Raw genomic sequence first — 20,107 nt, 5'->3', positions numbered from 1 at the left:
GTACAGGGAGGACTAGAGAAGTGATCATCAATGTGACACTGTACATCTCTCCTCAGTAGTCACTACCTTTTACCTGATCTGAGTGAAGATCTGCCTAACAGATGGGTTGTGGTTGGTGATGGCTTGGCAACACCCAGGGGCTATGGCCAGGTCCTTGGGTAGGGTGAAGAGCAGTAGGCTGCTTCATTCGTCTGTGGCAGCTCAGCACAGTGAGTCTGCCAGATGTGAGAGGGAACAAAGATCTAGTACTTGTTCAATTGTGAAGAAGAAATCTAGAACCTGATCTGTGTTTCTCTGCAGGTGGAATGATCATTGTATGTCAAGTGTTTAAGGTGGAGGACTTTGGGAGAGGAAAAAAAAGCAAAGTTGAGTAGGACACTACAGTATGCCTGTTCTGAAGGGGCTGTTGGTCCATGGTTTTGATGGGACTTGCCTAGTGCTGGGGAGGGCTGTGTTTGTTAAATGTAACAAGAATGTGTGCTTTGAGCATGAGTACCAATAACAAATGGTAATATAAAGATTTGTATTTATATACAAATGCCCACGAAGTTTATAAAAGTCTCAGCACTTGCACTTTGTGGCTGTTGTTGCTGTCTGTAGTTCTGGAATGAAGATGTGATTGAGGTAGCAGTGTTGGCTAGGAAAGGTAGGTGCTATGTTTGTCAGGCTCCTCTAAATGGTATCTGTGTGGATCTTATATTGGAGAAAGGGATGTAGTGAGCTGTGTTATAAGACTGCAAGCAGACCAGATGAAAATTGAGGAAAGGCTGAAGAACTTGGTGTTGAAGCAAACAAGGTAGAAAAGACAACTCGCTTGCAGCAGAGTATTGACTCTAACTTGCAAGGACTGGAAAAGAAAAAGGTAGAGAACAGCCTACTAGGCTTCCAGAAGTCTTGTCTGTCAGTGGCAAGAATAAAGAGGAGGTGACAGGAGTCTTATAATCAATACAGTAGCACAGGAGCAGAGTTGGTTTTTTTAGGTTTTAAGGTTTCTTTGGCATAATGGTAATAAGTAGCAGATAAATAGCTCAGTCCTGGTTATGTAGGAATGGAAGAAGCATCAGCCATGAGATGGAGGGGAAAATGCCCAAGTTATTTGACTTGGTAGTTTATGGATGACGTTGCAAATATAAAGCAGAAGAATTGCTTTCCTGAAGCAACATCTTCTATAGGGTGATAAAATGGACAGCTGTGTTAAGGAGCAGGGTCTAGTGAGAGTATGGCCTTTTCTGAAGTGAGAAGTTGAAGCCAACACTAGGATGATGGTTGGCTGAGAGTTTGGATGCCACACATCAGGATATTCTAGAAAAACTTGTTGTACTCTCCCAGTGCTGGAAGCAAGCTGAAAGTCAGAGGTACAAGTAGTGGAGAATACCAGCACTCTGGTGGTTTGTTTCTCTATAAAAATTTTCTCACTTGTTCTCAAGTATGTGGTCTTTAAACACCAGTGGCTTGTTTTCCTCTTTTTTTATATACCCTTTTCCTCTGTGGTTCGTCTTTGAAACCTTTCCACTTTGAAGCAATGAATTTGAATTTAGGACTGTGCTACAATCACAGTGCAGGTCTTGTTTGCAAATATATTACAGAGCCAAATGCTGAAGCTGTAGTTGGTGCTCCCCCAGCAAGCCCCTGAGTCGGTATCTTGTAATGTCCCGCTTCTTGAACCTCATTATCTGAATTCTGTTGGGAAAGATCAACAAAAATGATGGGGAATCATTGATTCCAAAAATATCAAACTATATGTGCACTGTGTGTTGTGACTACTGCAACAGAGACAAATGTAGAAATATTTGCAGGACTTAAATATTGAAAAGAAGAAATAAATATTTAATCATGACTCTCTCCTAGTATCTTGGGAGTAATAAGTATGAAGCTAATAATGGATCGGCTTAGACTTTATTTAAGGAGTTGCTGCTAATGAGATAGTGCAGGTTGTGGAAGAATCTCCCCAGGGGAATGAAAGCCCAGGCAGCTGGGAAAAGATAATTCCTTTGAAGAAATACAGGAAGCAATCTTGCTTGAATGGGAAGTTGAGACTAGACCTGGATGACTTTGAAGTGGTTCCTGCACTTGCTGTTCTACCTCTAACCTCCTATGCAGTGTTTTTTGCTCAGCTTTATACACAGAAGAGAGCATAAATAGGGTGCATGGTTCTTAAAATGGGTTCTTGCTGGTTTTGTGTATCAAGCAAAGTGTATCAGGGAGGGAGGGTCCAGATGCAGAGCTTTATCCATGTGTCCATCAGCAGCAAAACTGGAGCAGACATGACTTGACCACTGCTGTAGGAGCTTTAGCAAAATACTGGATTTCCACTAACCGAAGTGCTAATTGCTGGGACTGACAGTTAATCTTGCATAAACCATCAGAAACTGGGAAGGCCACGTATAGACTCTGTTTGCATGTGATTATTTTTGTGTGCTTATTTTTCTGTCCTTTTTAGTGCTTTATTGCAAATGCCTCAAAAATTTTTCAATCCTGTGGGATTTGCCACAATTACTACCTTGTTTCACCTGTACTCCTCCCTAGCACTGAAGAGTAAGGACCTTTCCTTGCCAGTGGGGCTGGACCACAGCGGCAGTGTGGGCACATATGGGACAATGTAATTAAACTGGCCCCATTTACAGTCTCTAATCCCCCAAATCTTATGATCTTAAGCATTTTGAACTTAACTCCCTAGTTTTAGAATGGCATGCCCTAATTAATTAATTAGAGTGTTACAGAACATGTTGCCAGGTTATGTAGCCATGTTGTATCACTTTAACATTCTGCTTTTTGTTGAGAACTCCCTGAGACCAACCGAGAAAAAGCTAATGAGTAAGTCTGTTATGTAGCTTTTCTAACAAAAGGAAGTGAGAGAAAGGTAAGTCTGGTGATTTCTCAGGCTTTCTTCATTTGAAATTAAGACAGTTTTTGAAATAAATTGGATTAGTGCTTGGCTGTTTAAACCTAACTGAGCCCTTGGACTTGAAGGTGCTTAGAAGTCTGAGTATCTGAAAGGCAAGTATTGTTGGTAAGAGCAGCTGACTGAACTGAAGAGCAAAGTCCTCTCTTTTGCAGCAGCTATGAATACAAAGCCAGGGTTATTTATTGAGAGAGGTTTGTTCCAAGTTATCTAACAGAAAGAGGGCATACGTGGCACTTGGCATCTTAATTGCTGATGGGCTGAAGTTCTTATTGTTGAGGAGTCAGACACTTCAAATACTGGCTTTATTAAGAGTCGTCTTCAAAGAATTTGTGTTGTAAAGAGGAAGCAGGGTGAGATATGGAAACCTGGAGCACACCCCTCAGTTTCCTCTGTGCTTATACATTGAGAAGACGTTTGCACTTGGATAACTGAAGTAATTTGTTGTTCAGTCCAGATTGCTTGTGTGTTTCTCTCTAGAGAAAAGAATGACACAACAGCAGCCTTATGGATTACTTGAGGGGTTAATAGATCCAGGAGTTCAGGCAGAATGGTGTGTGGTTTTTGTTTTTGTTCCCCCCCACCAAATTTCTAATCTGGGGACCTCCTGCCCCAAAAGACAGGGGCACTACAGGGATGCAATGTGATTTCTTTGCATTGCTCTTTGCTGTACACCGGAGGTTAAGTATATACTGCCTGTATGGCTTGGGATAGGAGGAGTAAAACAACAAATCATAAGAAACAAGATATTGGAAGCAAAATATCATGCGGACTAAAATCCAGGAATCCCAGAGAAACTCGATACTGTGATAACAGTTAAAACAAAATTCCAGGATGTCATTCAAATCAACTGGGTTGTGCCTGAGGTTATATTTTATGTTGCTTCTGCCAAAGATAGGCATTTCCTACATTTTCTTAAAGGCTTCATAAAGAGGAGATTCACAGGTGAATATCTTAAAATGTACCTATGTAGGACTAGTTCGTACTAGTAAAGCTGTAACTGAGTCTGATCTGCCTTGCTGTCTGCACAGGCATAGTGGAAAAGTTGCTGTTGTGGTAGTCTGCTAATTGCAAATGAAATATTTTTTTCTGGTTCTTATGCAACTGTTGACTATGTAATGTGTGCATGTGCTGACTTTTTTTTTTTTCCTTCTTTTTAAAGTTAGCTGTTGCTGATGATTTAAAAAGTTGCCTGTGGCAACCCATCAGACCTGATCTGAGTTGTTGAAGGATGAAGTCTATCTATAACATTATTAAAAATGCAAATGTAAAAAGCAGAGCGGATAGGTGATTTAATGTAGTGATCAGCCTGTATGTGTTGCCACCAGTGTGCATAGTTTCCCCCCAAAAGCTAATCTCATTTGACAGGAGACAGCACAAGGACAACTTTCATTCGCTTCCCAGGAGAGCCTTACTGCAGTAGATTAAACTCCTGCCTTTCAGTATTGTTGGTAATCTAGGTTGTCCTTCATAGAAAAGTTTGTATGTGTGTACTGGCATCGAAACTCTGTTTCATGAGATGTACAAGATTTCCCCTGTTTCTGCATTCTCTGTTGCTGGATTTGCAGCACTGTGAAGAGAGTTCTGGAAGTCCGGGAACCCTCTCATTCAGCTGTTTGCAGTGTTTGCCAATGCTTTTTGCAAAACCAGCATCACAAATGAGAGCATGGCTATCATAAATCTGCACAAGCAAATTATTAAGGTTAGGTTGATCACAGAAAACCTTATGCCCACACAACGTACGTTATGACGAAACTCTCCTTGAAAGTACCAACTATGTGCACAGTTTCTTTTTCTTACTGAGACATGATTGCAATTGTATCCATAGAAAGATGTTTCTTTTAACTTCAGTCCTTGTGTGGTGTTTTTTTTTGTCCCCCCCCCCCCCTTTCTTTTTTTCTTCTTGCTGTTTTCTTGTCTGGCTTCTTGAGGTGAAATTTGAGAGACAGCTCAGCCTGGCTGTCAGCCATGTAGTGGCTTTTGAATTTTCTGGCTGATGTCAACTGGACTGAAAAGCTTTGTAGAAGTCTTGAAGATAATAAAGATGTGTCATTCAGAGAAAATGAGCAACTGTAGAAAAGTCTGCAGAGCTCTCCAACATGAGGAGAAGGCTGCAGCTCAACCCCTACCAGCTATCAGAGGATCTGCCTAGGAACCTCCCCTCAAACCGAGCCTGAAGGACATCTTAAGTGCAGTTGTGCTATTTGATGTACAATCTATAGTTGTTAACTTTGAGACTGTATCAGTGTAAACTCATTGGCTTTGGCTATTTAGTTATGTACTTGTAGCCATATCAATCAGCAGCATGAGGTCAGTTTGAGCTCGGTGTTTGGTTGGCTATTGGCCTGCTATGGAGGCAATTGGATTTTATACAGTGTAATCGTATAGCACTGGCGATGTAAGCTACAGTGGATTCCCAGAGCCTTGTGATTAAATCTAATTGCTTGACCTGTTCTGATTTTAGCTCTGAGCCAGCATAGTATTGATGTTTATGGAAAAAAATTACTTTAACCCAAGTGTTAATGAAAATTATTTTGTATACAGGTTTATGTTTTAACTGCACCTAGCTATGGAAATACATTCTTTAAAAAAGGGCTTTCTACAAAAGGATTTGATAGGCATTGAAGAAGTTAAAAACCACCAAAACCAAGCAAAACCTTCTGGATAGGCTGAGGGAAAAAATGTATCATATTTCAGATTGCACCAACTTTACTTGTCCTGCAGTTGCAGAAAATAACCAAGAATGTCTGGTATATAGGGATATGTGTTTGACTTTTTCAAGCGTACAGCTGAATTGAGCATTTGCTTTTTAAGAGCTACTCAAAGGAAAGTGCTCTTGGTTTGTGTAACCCCATGGGACATCAGGACAAAGGTGCAGTTACTATCTCACCAAGCTGCAAGAAAAAGACAAGTTCTTCCTGTGACACACATTGTGCTTATTTTTCAGTTAAATCTACCTTGAATTTTCCTGGTCATTAAGCAACCTTCATGCTTTTATTGTGTGACTCCAGAAATACACCTGAGTAGTGAACAAGCAGTGTGATAAAACAGGAAATCCTTAACATTGTGCCTAAAATGCGAACAGAAGAAGTAACAGGCACTTTGCTGAAAAGAGAAGCCATTGAGCATGGTTGAGTTGCTTTTGCAAGTGCTCAGACAATGGTTTTGAGTAGTTGAAATACAGAATTGCACATCTGCTATTCACTATAATCCCTTTCCGATAGATGTTCCATTAGATGCCTACAGTGAATTTCCAAGAGTGTATTTTATAGTTCCCCTTCTCTGTTCTGATACAGAGGTGCTCTGGCAGGCAGTTCAGGCAGTGCCTATGTCCTTGTCTCTGTGGCCTTGGAGGTTTGCTGAAGTGGTTTGATAAAACACTCTTTGGGAAAACTGATTGCACTTCCTATCCTGCCTTTTTTGTTCTTTCCATTCCACACCCCCACACCCCCAACATGAAGCACATCTTGTCTTTCTGTTCTCTTCTTGGAGTCACGTCTGACAGGTATTATGGTAATCCCAACTGATTCCCATAGTGTCCATTAAATGGAAAACATAATATCGTTTTCAGGTGGGCTAAGCTGCAAAGAATACTTCGGTGTTTGAGGCATACAGAATGGATTTTAAAAAAAGCTACTGTTGATATAGCTGAACCATCCATTGAAGTATCTTACAAGAAGGAATTTAAAGATGAAATTGTAAAGAGACCAAACACATTTGACAAGCCTATAACAGGGTTATTTTAAAGCTTCACTGATTTGTATTAGAGGCAACAGTGTTTTTCTGCGTCCTTATAGAATTGTTATGGTTGGAAAAGACCTCCAAGATCGTCTAGGTCAACCATTGAACTAACACCACTGTGGCCACTAAACCATGTCCAAATGTGCCATGTCTAAATGTTTGGGGTTTTTTTAACATCTCCAGTTACAGTGACTCCATCACCTCCCTGAGCAGCCTGTCCTGTAAAGAATTTATTCCTAATATCCAATCTAAGCCTCCTGTGGGGCAACTTGAGGCCATTTCCTCACATTCTGTCACTTGATAGAATATTCCTCACTTTTTACTCTTATCTCTCTATGGGAGGATCTTCAGAAACTCTGTGGAGGACCAAGTGCAAGAGTCATTGAAAGATGCCTTGCAGTCTGGAGATACTGCTTAAGTCTGACTGTCCGTAGTATGATTTTGGCTAGATGCTCATGGAGGTACAAAAACTGCTCTGGTCTTTGCCCCAAAAATAATATAAAGGAAAGCAGAATGACAATAAATAAAAATAAATATAAGGGAAGGAGAGAAAGAAACTTGACACAGATAACTACCTTGCAGCTTCTTCCATGAAGTTGCTGTGTTTTGTTACAGCTTCTGACTGATCTTCAGTTTGGCCAGGTCTTCATAGCCAGCATGCCCCTAGTGGTGAGGAGAAACTGTTAAAACTTTGTCCAAGTAAGCCATTTATTAAGTTATCCCATTACACGACCAGTGTGTTACTTCTTTTAAGCATCACTTGGTCCTAATATTGATATTGTTCATATTAAAATAAAGGCCAGTATGATTTGAAATAGTTTTTGTTTTTATTTTGTCTTTTCCCTCTCTCCTTTTTGCAATTAGCAAATTTAACAACAGGAGAGGGTTAATAACTGCACTAGGCTGATGTTTTCCCTGGTGTCTGTGCCAAGGAACTTGCCTCTTTGATTACTTTGTAGTTTGATTAGGGGCCACAGGGTCACGGGTTATGAGTTTACTTCCCTTGTGATCCTGGAACTCCACGTGGTGTATGAAACAGCAGCAAGAACAGCCTGGAGGCTGGCCCTGAACACTGCTATGGAAGCTCATTGGCCTAGGGGGGAAGCAGGCTTTCTTAAGTCATCCAAGTGTTAATTGTGAACTAGTTTTGGCAGCCAGCCTGTTTACATTGCCCTGTAATGAGGAGGGTGGAATTAGCAGGGGGTAGAGTCCTCGGTTAGTGGTTGGGGCTCATGACTGGGCTGAGGTAAGGCTAGTAGTTCCCATGGGTGCTGGAAGAGCAGCTGGTTGCAGGGTTCTTCTGGCCCTGAATGTTCTCAAAAGGGTACCCAACACAGTAATACATCTGTTTACAGCCTGAACCTTTAATTAAGGTGGAATTTGAAATCAAAACATTTTGAAGGAAACTCAGATCCTGTTGAACTGCATTAAATGAGTGCTGGGAAATAACTGGCTTCGTGCAAGCAATTGTTTGTTTATGAGATCCTCTCAAGTTCTTTTTGTGTACCCAAAATTATGCTCAGCTGTCTCATTAAAATGAAGCTTTAGCATTTGATTCCCGTCAGTTCTTTTCACTTCTCTCAGGTTGGCTTTTTGAGTCTGATCATTGATTTCCCATCTCAGGTTGTCTTCTCTGTATCCCTTCCCCTCAAAAATGCAAAATTCTGTGTATGAATTTTTACTGGCTAGAGCTTTACAATTAAAATGTATTTATGTTTTTAAACTTTGAAATCCCCATTCTTTAACAGTGTTTATTAAGATCTGTGTTATCACACAATTTAATGACTGTAGGCTTCTATGAGTTTTGTGTAATATATATATAGGTGTTAGACTTTAAATGTTTTGTATCAGTTTTCCATTAATGAGTAGCTTTAGATTTTGTAGTATGGAGAGCTGGCTAAGTCTGGGAAAGAAAGCACTACTGAGCCACAGAATCACTGAATGATAGGGACTGGAATGGTCCTCTGGAAATCATCTAGTCCAACTCCCTTGCCAGAGCAGGTTGCACAGGATGGTGTTCAAGTGAGCTTTGAATGACTCTAGAGATGGAGACTCCACCACTTCTCTGGGCAGCCTGTTCCAGTGCTCTTCCACTCTTGATGTAAAGAAGTTCCTCTTCATGTTTAGAAGGAACTTCCTATGTTCAAGTTTGTGCCCATTACCTGTTATCCTGTTGCTGAGCACTGCTGGAAAAAGATTGGTGCCACTCTCCTTACACTCACCCTTTAAGTACTGATAAGCATTGATGAGATTCCCCCTCAGTCTTTTCCTCTCCAGGCTAAAAAGCCCTCTATTTTATTATTTACCCTCAGTCATGAGGAAATCCAGACAAAAAAGCAGTAATTCTGTCCCAGACTTCATCCTGCCTGGAGACTTTCCAACTTCCTAGATGAAGCAGATTACAAATTATATTTGAAACAAGTTTCCATAGTAAGATAGTTTAATTGGGTCACATTACTTATTACAGCATTGCTGAGCAAATAGTTGAAGGCAGATAGACTGTTGAGGAAGCAGCATCAATGGTAGCCTTCCACAGGCTGCTTTACTGCAGTGCTGAAATCTATTCCCTATTGAAAAATATTATTGGATACTTCTCTGTTTCCCTGTTTCTTACCCTTAGCTGTATTTTAGTATTTGTATATCTTCATGTGCAGACCTAATAAAAACTGCAAAGGATGTCATGCAAATGACTAAGGCATCTCTAAGTTGTGCCTCTGATGTTTTCCAATGGTAGATCTAAATTCAGTTGTAGAATTGATGCTATAATTATTACAATTTTGGCTTTTGTTAACTTAGAAAATAATGTGTTGCTATTTTAAAAAACCCTTTTATTTGCCTATTTTTTATTCCTTTGTGTATTTTTTTTGTCTGTTTTGTTTTGTTTAAAATTTCTACTGAAAAACCAAATGTGACTAGAGAGTAGCTGCACAGTCTGCTGAGGAATGTAGAGCTGGGTCATCCAGTGTACCATAGGGAAGAAAATGTCACACTAAAATCCTAAACTTGGGTCTTCTGTTACTGGGAAGAAGTTTCTCTTGTACATTTGCAATTGGTGCAAGCACATACCAAGCAATTGCTGAGATTCTGTGCAATGTGGTGCTTTAAAGCCCTCTGCTTTCCTTTACACCAGTCAGGTGACGTAGCAGATGGTTTTGGATCAGGCATGTCTGCTGGCATTTGGGGAGTGAGGTTATGTATACTGTATATAGCAGTCATCTTCTCTGGCTCTTCTTTTCATGTGCATGTTTTTAATAACACAGGAGATGTTGTTCTCGAGGTTGTCATTCAAGAGCTGCCTCTTATGACTAACTGCAGTGAAATCTCATCTTGAGCAAGCAGGTTGATACATGCTGGTTTTAGACACTAGTCTAACAATTTTTTTGATGATAGTTTTGTAACCAGTCAGAAACAGCTCATGTCAAATAGATGTGGGTGCTGCAGAACTGGACGTGTATTTTCTTCCTGGAATCATTGTACTCTGGGAAGCAACAAGCCTGTGTAACACTCTCTTGGTAGCAGCACCAGTATCCTGCACTACCATGATGCATTACAGCTCAAAAGATACTTTGAGTACCTAATTTCTAAGAGAGTTTTGAAATACTGAGGTGGTGTTGTTCCATATGAGCAAAATCTGAAAGATCCGAGTTTGTTCAGTCTCGTGAAAAGAAGGCTTAGGGGAGACCTTATTACCATGTGCCAGTACATAAAGAGTAGCTACCAGGAGGATGGAGACTCCCTTTTTACAAGCAGTCACACAGAAAAGATAGGGGCAATGGGTACAAGTTACTCCTGGGGAGATTCTGATTGGAATCCAGAATAATTTTTCCCCATGAGAGCAGTTAGGCATTGGAATCATCTCCCAAGAGAAGTAGTGGGTTCCCCTACATTGGAAAGTTTCAAAACTCAGGGTGACAGAGTTCTGGGCCAGCTCGTTTCAGCTCTACTGTTACTTAGAAAGGTTGGACCAGATGGTCCTTATGGTCCCTTTCAACCTGGCATTCTGAGGTTCTATGAAATATTTATTCCTGTTACCTAGGCTAATTGGGTAAATAGGAACTGCTGCTACTAGGATGGCAGTAAGAGGCTGGGGCTTATCTTGTAACATTCTGTTTTGCAGTTCCTTAGAGCCATGTAATTGACTTCACTGGGCTTTGGATCAGAGTGCTTCAAAGTAAGCGCAAACCGCTTAATTGACTTGCAGAGTCAAACTTCTGAAGCAGGTTTCCCCGAGCTGCTGCTCTGTGCCTAGATGAAGGAGTTTAGAGGCAAGCCCAAGTCCTTCAAGTATTTCCCATAGCAATAAAAAAACATTGCTTGTAACCATTCAAAAATGAAATCAAAATGAATTCACTTGATAACTGGCTGTGGCAAGCAACTTGCTGAGTGGAAATGTGGCTGCAGGTGGTTGTGATCTGTTTCATTTGACACAAGTCTTTTTTATTTTTTTTTCCCAGGGAGAAAGACCTTAATGCAAAGTTTATTATTTCAATGGACAAAAACAAAACGTCAATTGTTAACTTAAAGGTGAGTAAGCACAATTTCAAAAATGAAGTCCTAACTGAATAGCTGCCAGAGTATGACTGACAAAACAACAGTGCTCACTGCATTGCAGGGAACATCCTTACTTTTCAAAATACAGTCTTTCATAGCCCCTATGCTGCAAAGCTATCATATTCATAGAATGGTTTAGATTGGAAGGGACCTTGAAAATCATCTAGTTCCAATCCCCCTGGCATAGGCAGGGGCACCTTCCACTAGAACAGGTTGCTCAAAGCCCTTATCCAATGTGGCCTTGAACACATCCAGGGAGGGGGCATCCCCAGCCTCCCTGGGCAACCTGTTCCAGTGTCTCTGCACCCTCACTGCAAAGAATTTCTTTCTAATATCCAGTCTAAATCCCTCTTCCAGCTTAAATCCATTCCCTCTCATCCTATCACAACAAACCCTTGTAAAAAGTCCTTCCCCAGCTTTCTTGTAGGCCCCCTTTAGCTACTGGAAGGCTGCTATAAGGTCTTCCAGAGCCTTGTCTTCTCCAGGCTGAACATTTCCAGCTCTTGCAGCCTGTCTCCACAAGGGAGATGCCCCAGGCCTCTGGTCATCTTTGTGTTGTAGTAGTCCTTTGGGGAAACAGGTTAAACTGTTCACATGCTGCACTGGATGTCTCTACAGGCTATATCTCATAGATTTTTCTACAGGTTAGCACTGTGGTTATTCCATAGCCAGAAGATGAAAGCCAGCTGTAGAAGAGAGGTGCGTGCCTGGTAGCTATAAAAACTTTGTTTCATCTATGGAAAAAAATCTTCTGAACTTCCCATAAAAATGAACCATCCCCTAAGTACCCATCCATCACTTACTGTAATATTTTGATGGTATATTTTAACGTTTCTGTCGGTAAGAGAAATCATGCACGGTAAAGAGCATTTTGCAAAATAGTTACCAATGACAAATATCTGAAAAGGAATATCAGTGTGCTTTTTGTTTACACTGATTCTGGCAGCAGTGGGTATTGCTGAAGTGTAGTACTAGCAGTGAGGTCTTGAGCATGATGATATACTTAAGCAGCAAGTATCATAGAAACATAAAATTGTTTTGCTTGGAAAAGACCTCTAAGATCGAGTCCAACCATCAACCTAAGACCACCATGGCCATTAAACCAGATTCCAAAGTGCCATATCCACACGTTTCTTGAACACTTCCAGGGATGGTGACACTACCACCTCCATGGACAGCCTGTTCCAATGCCTGACCACTCTTTCTGTAAAGATTTTTTTCCTACTATTCAGTCTAAACCTCCCTGGCACAGTTTTAGGCCATTTAATCTTCTATGATATGTAACACCATATTAATTAGAACTCCATATTGAAATGCTGTTCACAATGCAATGGTCTCTCTGGCTCCTATTATTTATATGTGTAAGATAATGCCTTATTGTAATCTCAATTTCCTAAACAGGACTGATTTAACTGAGCTGAAGTATTCTGACAAAAACATACTGTGGTGTTAGGAGCAGTAAGCTAAAATCCAAGTCATTCCTGCTGTGCTGTCCTGTAATGTGACTATCCTTCTTGCTGTGGGGTGTAGCTCTTTCTGTTTTGAGGAGGGACTTCTCATGAGGGCTTATTGTGATAGGATAAGAGGGAGTGGGTTTAAAATGGAGGAGGGTAGATGTAGACTGGATATTAGAAGAAATTCTTTACAGTGAGGCTGGTGAGACACTGAAACAGGTTGCCCCAGGAGGTTGGGGATGCCACCTCCCTGGAGGTGTTCGAGACCATGTTGTTTGAGGCCTTGGGCAACGCAGTCTAGCGGAAGGCGTCCTTGCCTGTGGCAGGGGGCTTGGAACCAGATGATCTTCAGAGTCCCTTCTATCCCAAACCATTCTATGATTTTTCTTACTGTTGGAATAATAGGCTAATTTGTCATAAGTCTGTAAGTATGTATAGGTTTATGTTAAACTTATGTTCTGCTTATTTATTGTAAAATGTTTTTAATTACTTCATTAGTATCTCTTTTACCAGTTTGTTTTTTTTTTTTCCCTCCCTCCATAGGTACCTGAGGGTAGTACTGGAGACATAGGACGAGAAAGAACAAAGACATTTACCTATGATTTTTCCTATTTCTCAGCAGACAGTAAAAGTCCCAGTTTTGTTTGTCAAGAAACGGTAGGATTTCTAAATGTCAACAATGATTTTTGTCTTTACCCTTTTCCTTGGCTTGAAAGCCTTCTGTGAAATTTCTTTCCACTGAGAGTGCTTCTTCTGTAATTCATAAATTCTTCAAATATCTGAGAACTTTAATTTTGTTTTGTTTTCTTCTTTAGCTTATCTAACACTGTTAAGTGATGTGATTTCTGACGCAGCACTTCTTTCTAGTTCTCTTGTACAGTTAAGGTATAAAACTTCTCTGAGCACTAAACTTGGTTTTGAAAGAAATTAATTTTGAGAAACAGCCTCATAGGTTTCATTAATTTAGAGAGAAAGAATCTTCTTGTCGGCTTGAAGTAGGGTTTTTTTTCCCCTCTCCAAAAGCCTTGGTCCACATAAAACAAGATTATTCTTTCTCTTCCCTTGAGTGTTCAGTCTAGGAAAGGAGAAAACTGCTTTTCTTCCAGCACACTCAAATCAGAAAATCAAACTCAGATCTCTAGGCATCATTTAGATGTCCACGTGTTTCTTGAACATCTCCAGGGGCAGTGACTCCACCTCTTCCCCTGAGCAACCAATTCCAATGCCTGACCACATTCTTGGTAAAGAAATTTTCCCTACTATGCAACCTACACCTCCCCTGGCTCAATTTCAGGCCATTTCCTCTCGTTCTGTAAGTGCACATTTGGAAAAATCTGCAAAATGTATTATAAATGTATTCACAGAAATTCTTAAGCACTGATTGTGGCTCAGGTGTTTTGACATTCAATTCTTGGAAACTTTAGGTAGCTGTTTCTTTCCCTGACTTTAGATACTTCTGATAAGGTACATTAGAAGAATCCCAGGAATAGAGTAAATTGTTGTTGTTAGGCTGTTTCTGTTACAGTGCAGTTGGTTTTTTCCCCCCCCAGAATCTGAATGTGATGTGAAATCATTCGTAGAATCAAAGAATGGTTTAGATTGGAAGGGACCTTAAAGATTACCTAGTTCCCAACCCCTTGCCATGGGCAGGGACACCTTGCACTAGACCAGATTGCTCAAGGCCTCATCTGATGTGGCCTTGACCACATCCAGGGAGGGGTCTCCATGACCTTCCTGGGCAACCTGTTCCAGTGTCTCACCACCCTCACTGTAAAGAATTTCTTTCTAATACCCAGTGTAATTCAATTAATTCTTCTGAAAACAGACATGTTCAAAGGGAAATTCACATTAATATGAATGGATACCCGAGTTGCATCCTGTGTGGGTGTCCAGTTTCCACATACAAGTGATAAAGTTTTCCTGATTTTGCATTTTCTCACATTGCTGCCATTTTGCCTCTGTTTCAGTGTGGGTCAGGCTGAGGCAAGATTGGTATAACTTGCCCATGTCAGGAACTTATAGAAAAAATAAATGAAAATGCCCATATAGGGATTGCTGCAGCAGCCTTGAGCAATGATTATTTTTTTTTTTTTAAGCTATGAGTGTTATGATTCTTAGTAATAAGATGCTAACAATAAATCTTAAACACGGCTTAGATGACCACGTTCAATATTCTGCTGTTACAGAATGTCCCACAACCCCAGTCTGCCTCCTTCATCCTTACTGGCAAGAATGCTAACTTCTCTTTCTCAGCCACAAAAATATTGTTGCCCCTGTGTCAAGTGTGGTTTTAATTGTAACGTGTGCAGCACATCTGAAAACAAAAAGAGCTTTCAAACCGTGGGAGTGCGATTTCAAAAGAAATATTGCACAAGCTATTGTTTTGCTCGTATTCTTAATGCCCTATTTAATTGGAAGACTTTGTGGTTAAGCTCTTATCAAGTTGCTGCAGAATTTCCAGTTTACTGCACCAGTGGCATAGAAGACGGATGTTTCTCACACACATTCATCTTGCTATGGAATAAAATGGATCTTGATTGTTGGTAATGCGGTTGCCCAGGGTACTTTCTTCTTGATTATTATATTTTCTCACATGAATGGCAGAAAAATAATAAATGGATGTCTGTCCAATACTACATGCCCCATTAGTATGCTTTGTGGGTGCAAAACATGGTTTAGTATTCAAAAGGTAGAGTGGGAGTGGCAGTTTACCATGAAGCTATTTAGTTTGTGTTCTTGAAAGAGAAACAAATAGATTTTTGATGTCTGCTGCCCTTTCGTGACATGTTAGTGTTGCAGGCATTTGGTTCTGATAGAGTCCCATCCTAACAATGTCTTGTCTTCAAGCCTGAATTAAGCCTCTGTGTTCAGACAACACTGACTCTTACTGTCCAATGTATCTATGTGGAATCCCTTTCCAGGGTATACATGCATTTTCCAAAGGGAAAATGCAATCTTAACAGTGGTGTATAGAAACTTGATTCAGATAATAAGGTGAAAATGTGGTGTAGAGAGAGGAAAAAGAGGGGAAAAAAGAGAGAAAGGAGCTGTTAGGAGGGAGTGAGGTATCAACTAAGATGCTGTTTTTCAAAGGACAAGTGAAAGTGAAATAGTGCTTTGGCTGATCTTTACATCCTTGGAAAGTATAACTGATTACAGCATTGTAACTCCTTTCTCAAGAGAAGGTCAAAATAAATATTCCAAAGGCACACTTGCAACTAGGCATTAATGATTAGAAAACACTAGAAGAAATCAGCTGGTAAAGGGTCTAAAGGACAAGTCTTATGGGGAGTGGCTGAGGGAACTGAAATTGTTTAGTCTGGACAAGATGAGGTTGAGGGGAGACCTCATTGCTCTCTACAACTCCCTAAAAGGAGGTTGTAGTGAGGTGGGGGGGCAGCCTCTTTTCCTCAGTATCAGGTGATAGGATGAGAGGAAATGGCCTGGAGAGTTTTAGGTTGGTTATTAGGAAAAATTTCTTTACCGACACAGTGGACAGGCAATGGAACAGGCTGCCCAGGGAGGTGGTGGAGTCACTCTTCCTGGAGATGTTCAAGAAACGTGTGGACATGGCAATTTGGGACGCTGTTTAATGGTTATGGTGGTCTTAGGTTGACAGTTAGACTTGATGATCTCGGAGATCTTTTCCAACTGAAACAATTCTGTGATTCTATTCAGCGCTCCTTTAAAGGAAGAGTAGCATGATTATACCATGTATGTGCCGTTTGCTATCAATAGTGAAGAGTAACTCTTGGTTAATTTACACCACACACACTGTGAACTGGTAGCCCAATTATGTGAAGCATTTGTGAGATTTTTTAAAATCATGTCTGGATTGGGACACCCAGGTGAATATTTTCATGCAGAAAGGCCACAGCAAGTGTTACTTCATACCCAGTGTGGATATGAAAGGAAATGAGGGGTAATGAAAACAAAAGGTCAGGATTCTGTGAGGGCTACTGGAGCCAGTATTGCAGAGGAAGATGGCGAAGGCATCCTATAAGAGCTGAAGTTCTGAGGTGAGAGTAAGCTAACATAAAGGGATGTGATATGTTATCAGTTTGTAAGTATTGAGGAGAAAGAGAAGGGACCAGCTGATGAAGGGGGAGTCACTTACCATATCACAGAATCACAGAAACATTCAGGTTGGAGAAGACCCTGGGGATCACCAATATAGAAAGCATATTTCCATGTTAGCCAGCCTAAAAAAACCTAGAATGTAAAAGCCGTTTAGGGAGGAAGTAGAGATAGCAGGCAGTTTTCTTACACGTGGTTGAAGTGAAAAACCAAAACCAACCAAACCTCTCCAAAAACATAAACCAAGAAACTGACAGGGTCACCAGAACATTTCCTTTTGACAAAGGGCTGGATATTTGCAGAACAGTAGGGGAAAGTGAATGAAGTAGCTGAGATTGCTGAAAGAAATTTGAGCTATAGAAGGAAGGTAGCACTACTTGTGCTTCTGCATGTCAAGTAGACCTCTGACAGAAAAAGAAGTAGAAAACACACTGTTGCGGTGCTGTAAACTAAGCGTGTTAGTAAAATTTAGTGTTTCATTTGAAGTACTAAGTTCCTATCTGATAGTAAATATAACTGATGCAAATAGTTTAATATTTGCCATGCTGGACTCATGACTGGTGATAGCTTTTTCCCCCCTCAAGCTTCAGTTGTCTTAAAAACCTTTCTTTTGCTTTTAGGTTTTCAAAAATCTCGGTACAGAAGTGCTTAGATCTGCTTTTGAAGGTTATAATGCTTGTGTTTTTGCATACGGCCAGACTGGATCTGGCAAGTCCTACACCATGATGGGAAATGCGGTAAGTTGTATTTTCGCAGAAGCATGGAATATCAGGCTGGAAGGGACCTCAAGGATCATCTGGTCCAACCTTTCTTGGCAAAAGCACGTTCTGGGCAAGGTGGTTTGGCACTCTGTCTAGCCAAATCTCAAAAGAGTGCAGCGTTAAGGAATCTGCCACTTCACTTGGGAGATTATTCCAATGGCTCATTGTTCTTAGTGTGAAAAATTCTCCCCTGGTATCCAACTGGAATGTCCTCAGGAATAATTTGTACCCTTTGCTACTTGTCTTTTCCATGTGAATCCTTATATAAATGGAGTCTCCATCTTCTTTTTAGCCATCCTTTAAATACTGCAGTATGGTGAGAAGGTCTTCCCTAAGCTGCCTTTTCTGAACAAACCGAGTTCTCCCAGGGGTTTTTTCTATGGCAGCTTCCCAGTCCTTTGATCATCTTTGTGGCTGTGTTCTCTGGGCCCTTTCCAGCATGTCCATGTATTTTTTGTATCACGGGGGCCAAAACTGAGTGCAGTAGGAGTAGAACACTGTAGAGTGGGATAATGACTTACTTATCTCTACCGGTGATGCACTTCTTAATACAACCCGGCATCCTTTTGGCTTTTCTTTCCGTGGGAGCGCACTGTTCGTTCGTGTTGAGCTGCTTGTCCACCAGGATCCCCAGGTTCCTTTCCACAGAGCTGTTCCTCAGCTGTGTAGATCTCAGCCAGTGCTGTGCTCCTTGCTTATGTTTTCCCAGGTGCAAGACCTTAACATTTGTCCTCGTTGAATTTCATGAGGTTCCTGTTAGCCACTGTTTTTGCCACTGTCTTCCTGTAGGGTGGCTCTCCCTTTAGAAGCGTCTTTCCACACTTAGTTTGGTATTATAGCCAAACTTCATCAGGCTGCAATTGATCCCATCCTCCAGATCACTTGTGGACATATTAAACAGCATTGTGCCCAATATTGATCTCTGGGGCACTCCACTTGTGACACATTGGCAGTTTGAAAAGGAGCTATTTACAAGTACACCTTCTGAGTGTGGCCTGTCATAGAGCTCTCCACCCACCACAGAGACCACTTGTCTAGACCATAATGCATCACTGTCTGTTGTGGACAATGTTTGTTGCTTGCCCCACATCAACGAAGCTGGTGTTTCTTGGTTTTGTTTGGTTTTCATTCTGCAGAATGCATTGAAATGCTGTTTGCAAGGGCATGTTTGTATGGAATTGTTATTACTGATCCTGTCAGTATGCTAAGGATGCTTCCCCATGTGTCATACTACTAGTAGTAAATTGGAGATTTTTAGAAGCTGTTTCTTTTTATAGGTAGATGTTTACACTTGGAAGCAGTCTTTAAGAGGTGCTTTGTTGTGTTGGACAAAGAGTGATAGTTTTTGGTCAGTAACAAACCCCAAAATTTCAAATATTACTGCTGATTTTTCTGTGCCAAATTTGAGACAAGAAAAGAACATAGTGATTTTCAGAACATGAATGATCATCTCTTTCTGAAGAGATTTGTTTTCTAGACTTGTTTTAAGGGTCAGAAGATTAAACTAGGTCCTTGACCCCTGTTTAGAGAAGGCTATGGAGTGAGGAGTAGAAACTAGGGATGAGAGTAGCTAAGCGTAAGTTTCAGCAAACCATTATGAGTTGATAAAGTAATTGTAAGGATTAAGTCCCTTGGAGAACTGCAGTGAAGACTCTGGAAGAGGAAGGTGCGATAGGAGGAATATCTGGCAGTTTGTGAGTAAAAGATGGGAGCACTTTCTTGCGGGTGCCTCTGTTCAAGGACAGAAAGAACCCACTCAATTGTTGGAATTGGAGCAGTTTAAAAGGGCTGACTGATGAAGGCTGTTTGCCAGGCAGACCTCTTACAGATTTCTCTTTTTTTTTTTTAAATCTTCTGTGAAGAAAAATGCATCATGCTTTCTCCCAGCAGAATTGAAAAGGGGAATATTGCCACTTGTCTTTCTTTGGATCACTCTGTTGAAATGTAGTAAGATTGGCCACTTTGTATCTCCTATAGCTTTGGGTAGTAAATTAGCTGTAAATCTTTTTCTTTCAGTTGTCACAGAATAAGCAGTTTTATATTTACCTTCAATAAGGTAAGCAGAATAGACTTTTGTCACTAAAAAAGCTCTTATGACCTAGATGTGGATTTCTATTTCAGAAATGAATCAGTGACATTTTTATGAGGCTCCCTCACTGTATGTAATGACCATAATCATCAAGACATTTTGCAAATGAATAGGTGCTGAAGTTTGTTTGACACTATTCAATAGCAAAGGTCTAATCTTCTTGCCGCCATACATAAATACTTTAATCTGGCTTTGTACAGAGAGTGCATAAAATATAGTCAGCTGCCAAGTTAAATGCTTGGAAATTGATGGCCCTGTCACAGAGACTACAGTGCAATAAGAAAACTTGAGTTGGAAATAAATTTTCTTTTTTTTTTTTTCTCCTCTTTAAAAATATCAATTCTGTTCTTTCAGTATCTGCTGTTCTTGGCTGGGGAAGGCTTCTTCTGCAATTCTGTGTGCAGCAACCATTTCAATAAATATGTGGACCAGTTAGAATAGGTCTTGAGCAGAGATACTGAAATGATCAGAGATCTATGAAATATGATCCATCAGAGAAGTCAGACTGCTGTATGCAGAGAAAGGAACACTG

General features: G+C 40.6%; 1 protein-coding gene across 5 annotated transcripts in view; it reads left to right on the top strand.

Moving 5' to 3' along the window:
- Positions 1–20,107, top strand: part of KIF16B (kinesin family member 16B) — a 173,415-nt gene that overhangs the window by 6,148 nt on the left and 147,160 nt on the right. For 4 of the 5 annotated variants that reach the window (XM_054180109.1, XM_054180108.1, XM_054180110.1 and 1 more), the window contains exon 1: positions 17,351–17,462. In XM_054180109.1, the coding sequence (XP_054036084.1) occupies positions 17,448–17,462 (15 nt within the window). In that variant the 5' untranslated portion in view covers positions 17,351–17,447. Of the gene's footprint in view, positions 1–11,097; positions 11,168–13,191; positions 13,306–17,345; positions 17,463–20,107 lie in introns of those variants that run through there. The other variant, XM_054180111.1, reaches the window with a different exon arrangement.

The sequence above is a fragment of the Dryobates pubescens genome, chromosome 3 (genome assembly GCF_014839835.1).
Source record: "Dryobates pubescens isolate bDryPub1 chromosome 3, bDryPub1.pri, whole genome shotgun sequence".
Taxonomy (NCBI): Eukaryota; Metazoa; Chordata; class Aves; order Piciformes; family Picidae; genus Dryobates; species Dryobates pubescens.
The sequence above is the reverse complement of the archived record's forward strand: the minus strand, read 5'-3'. Positions and strand labels throughout refer to the sequence as shown.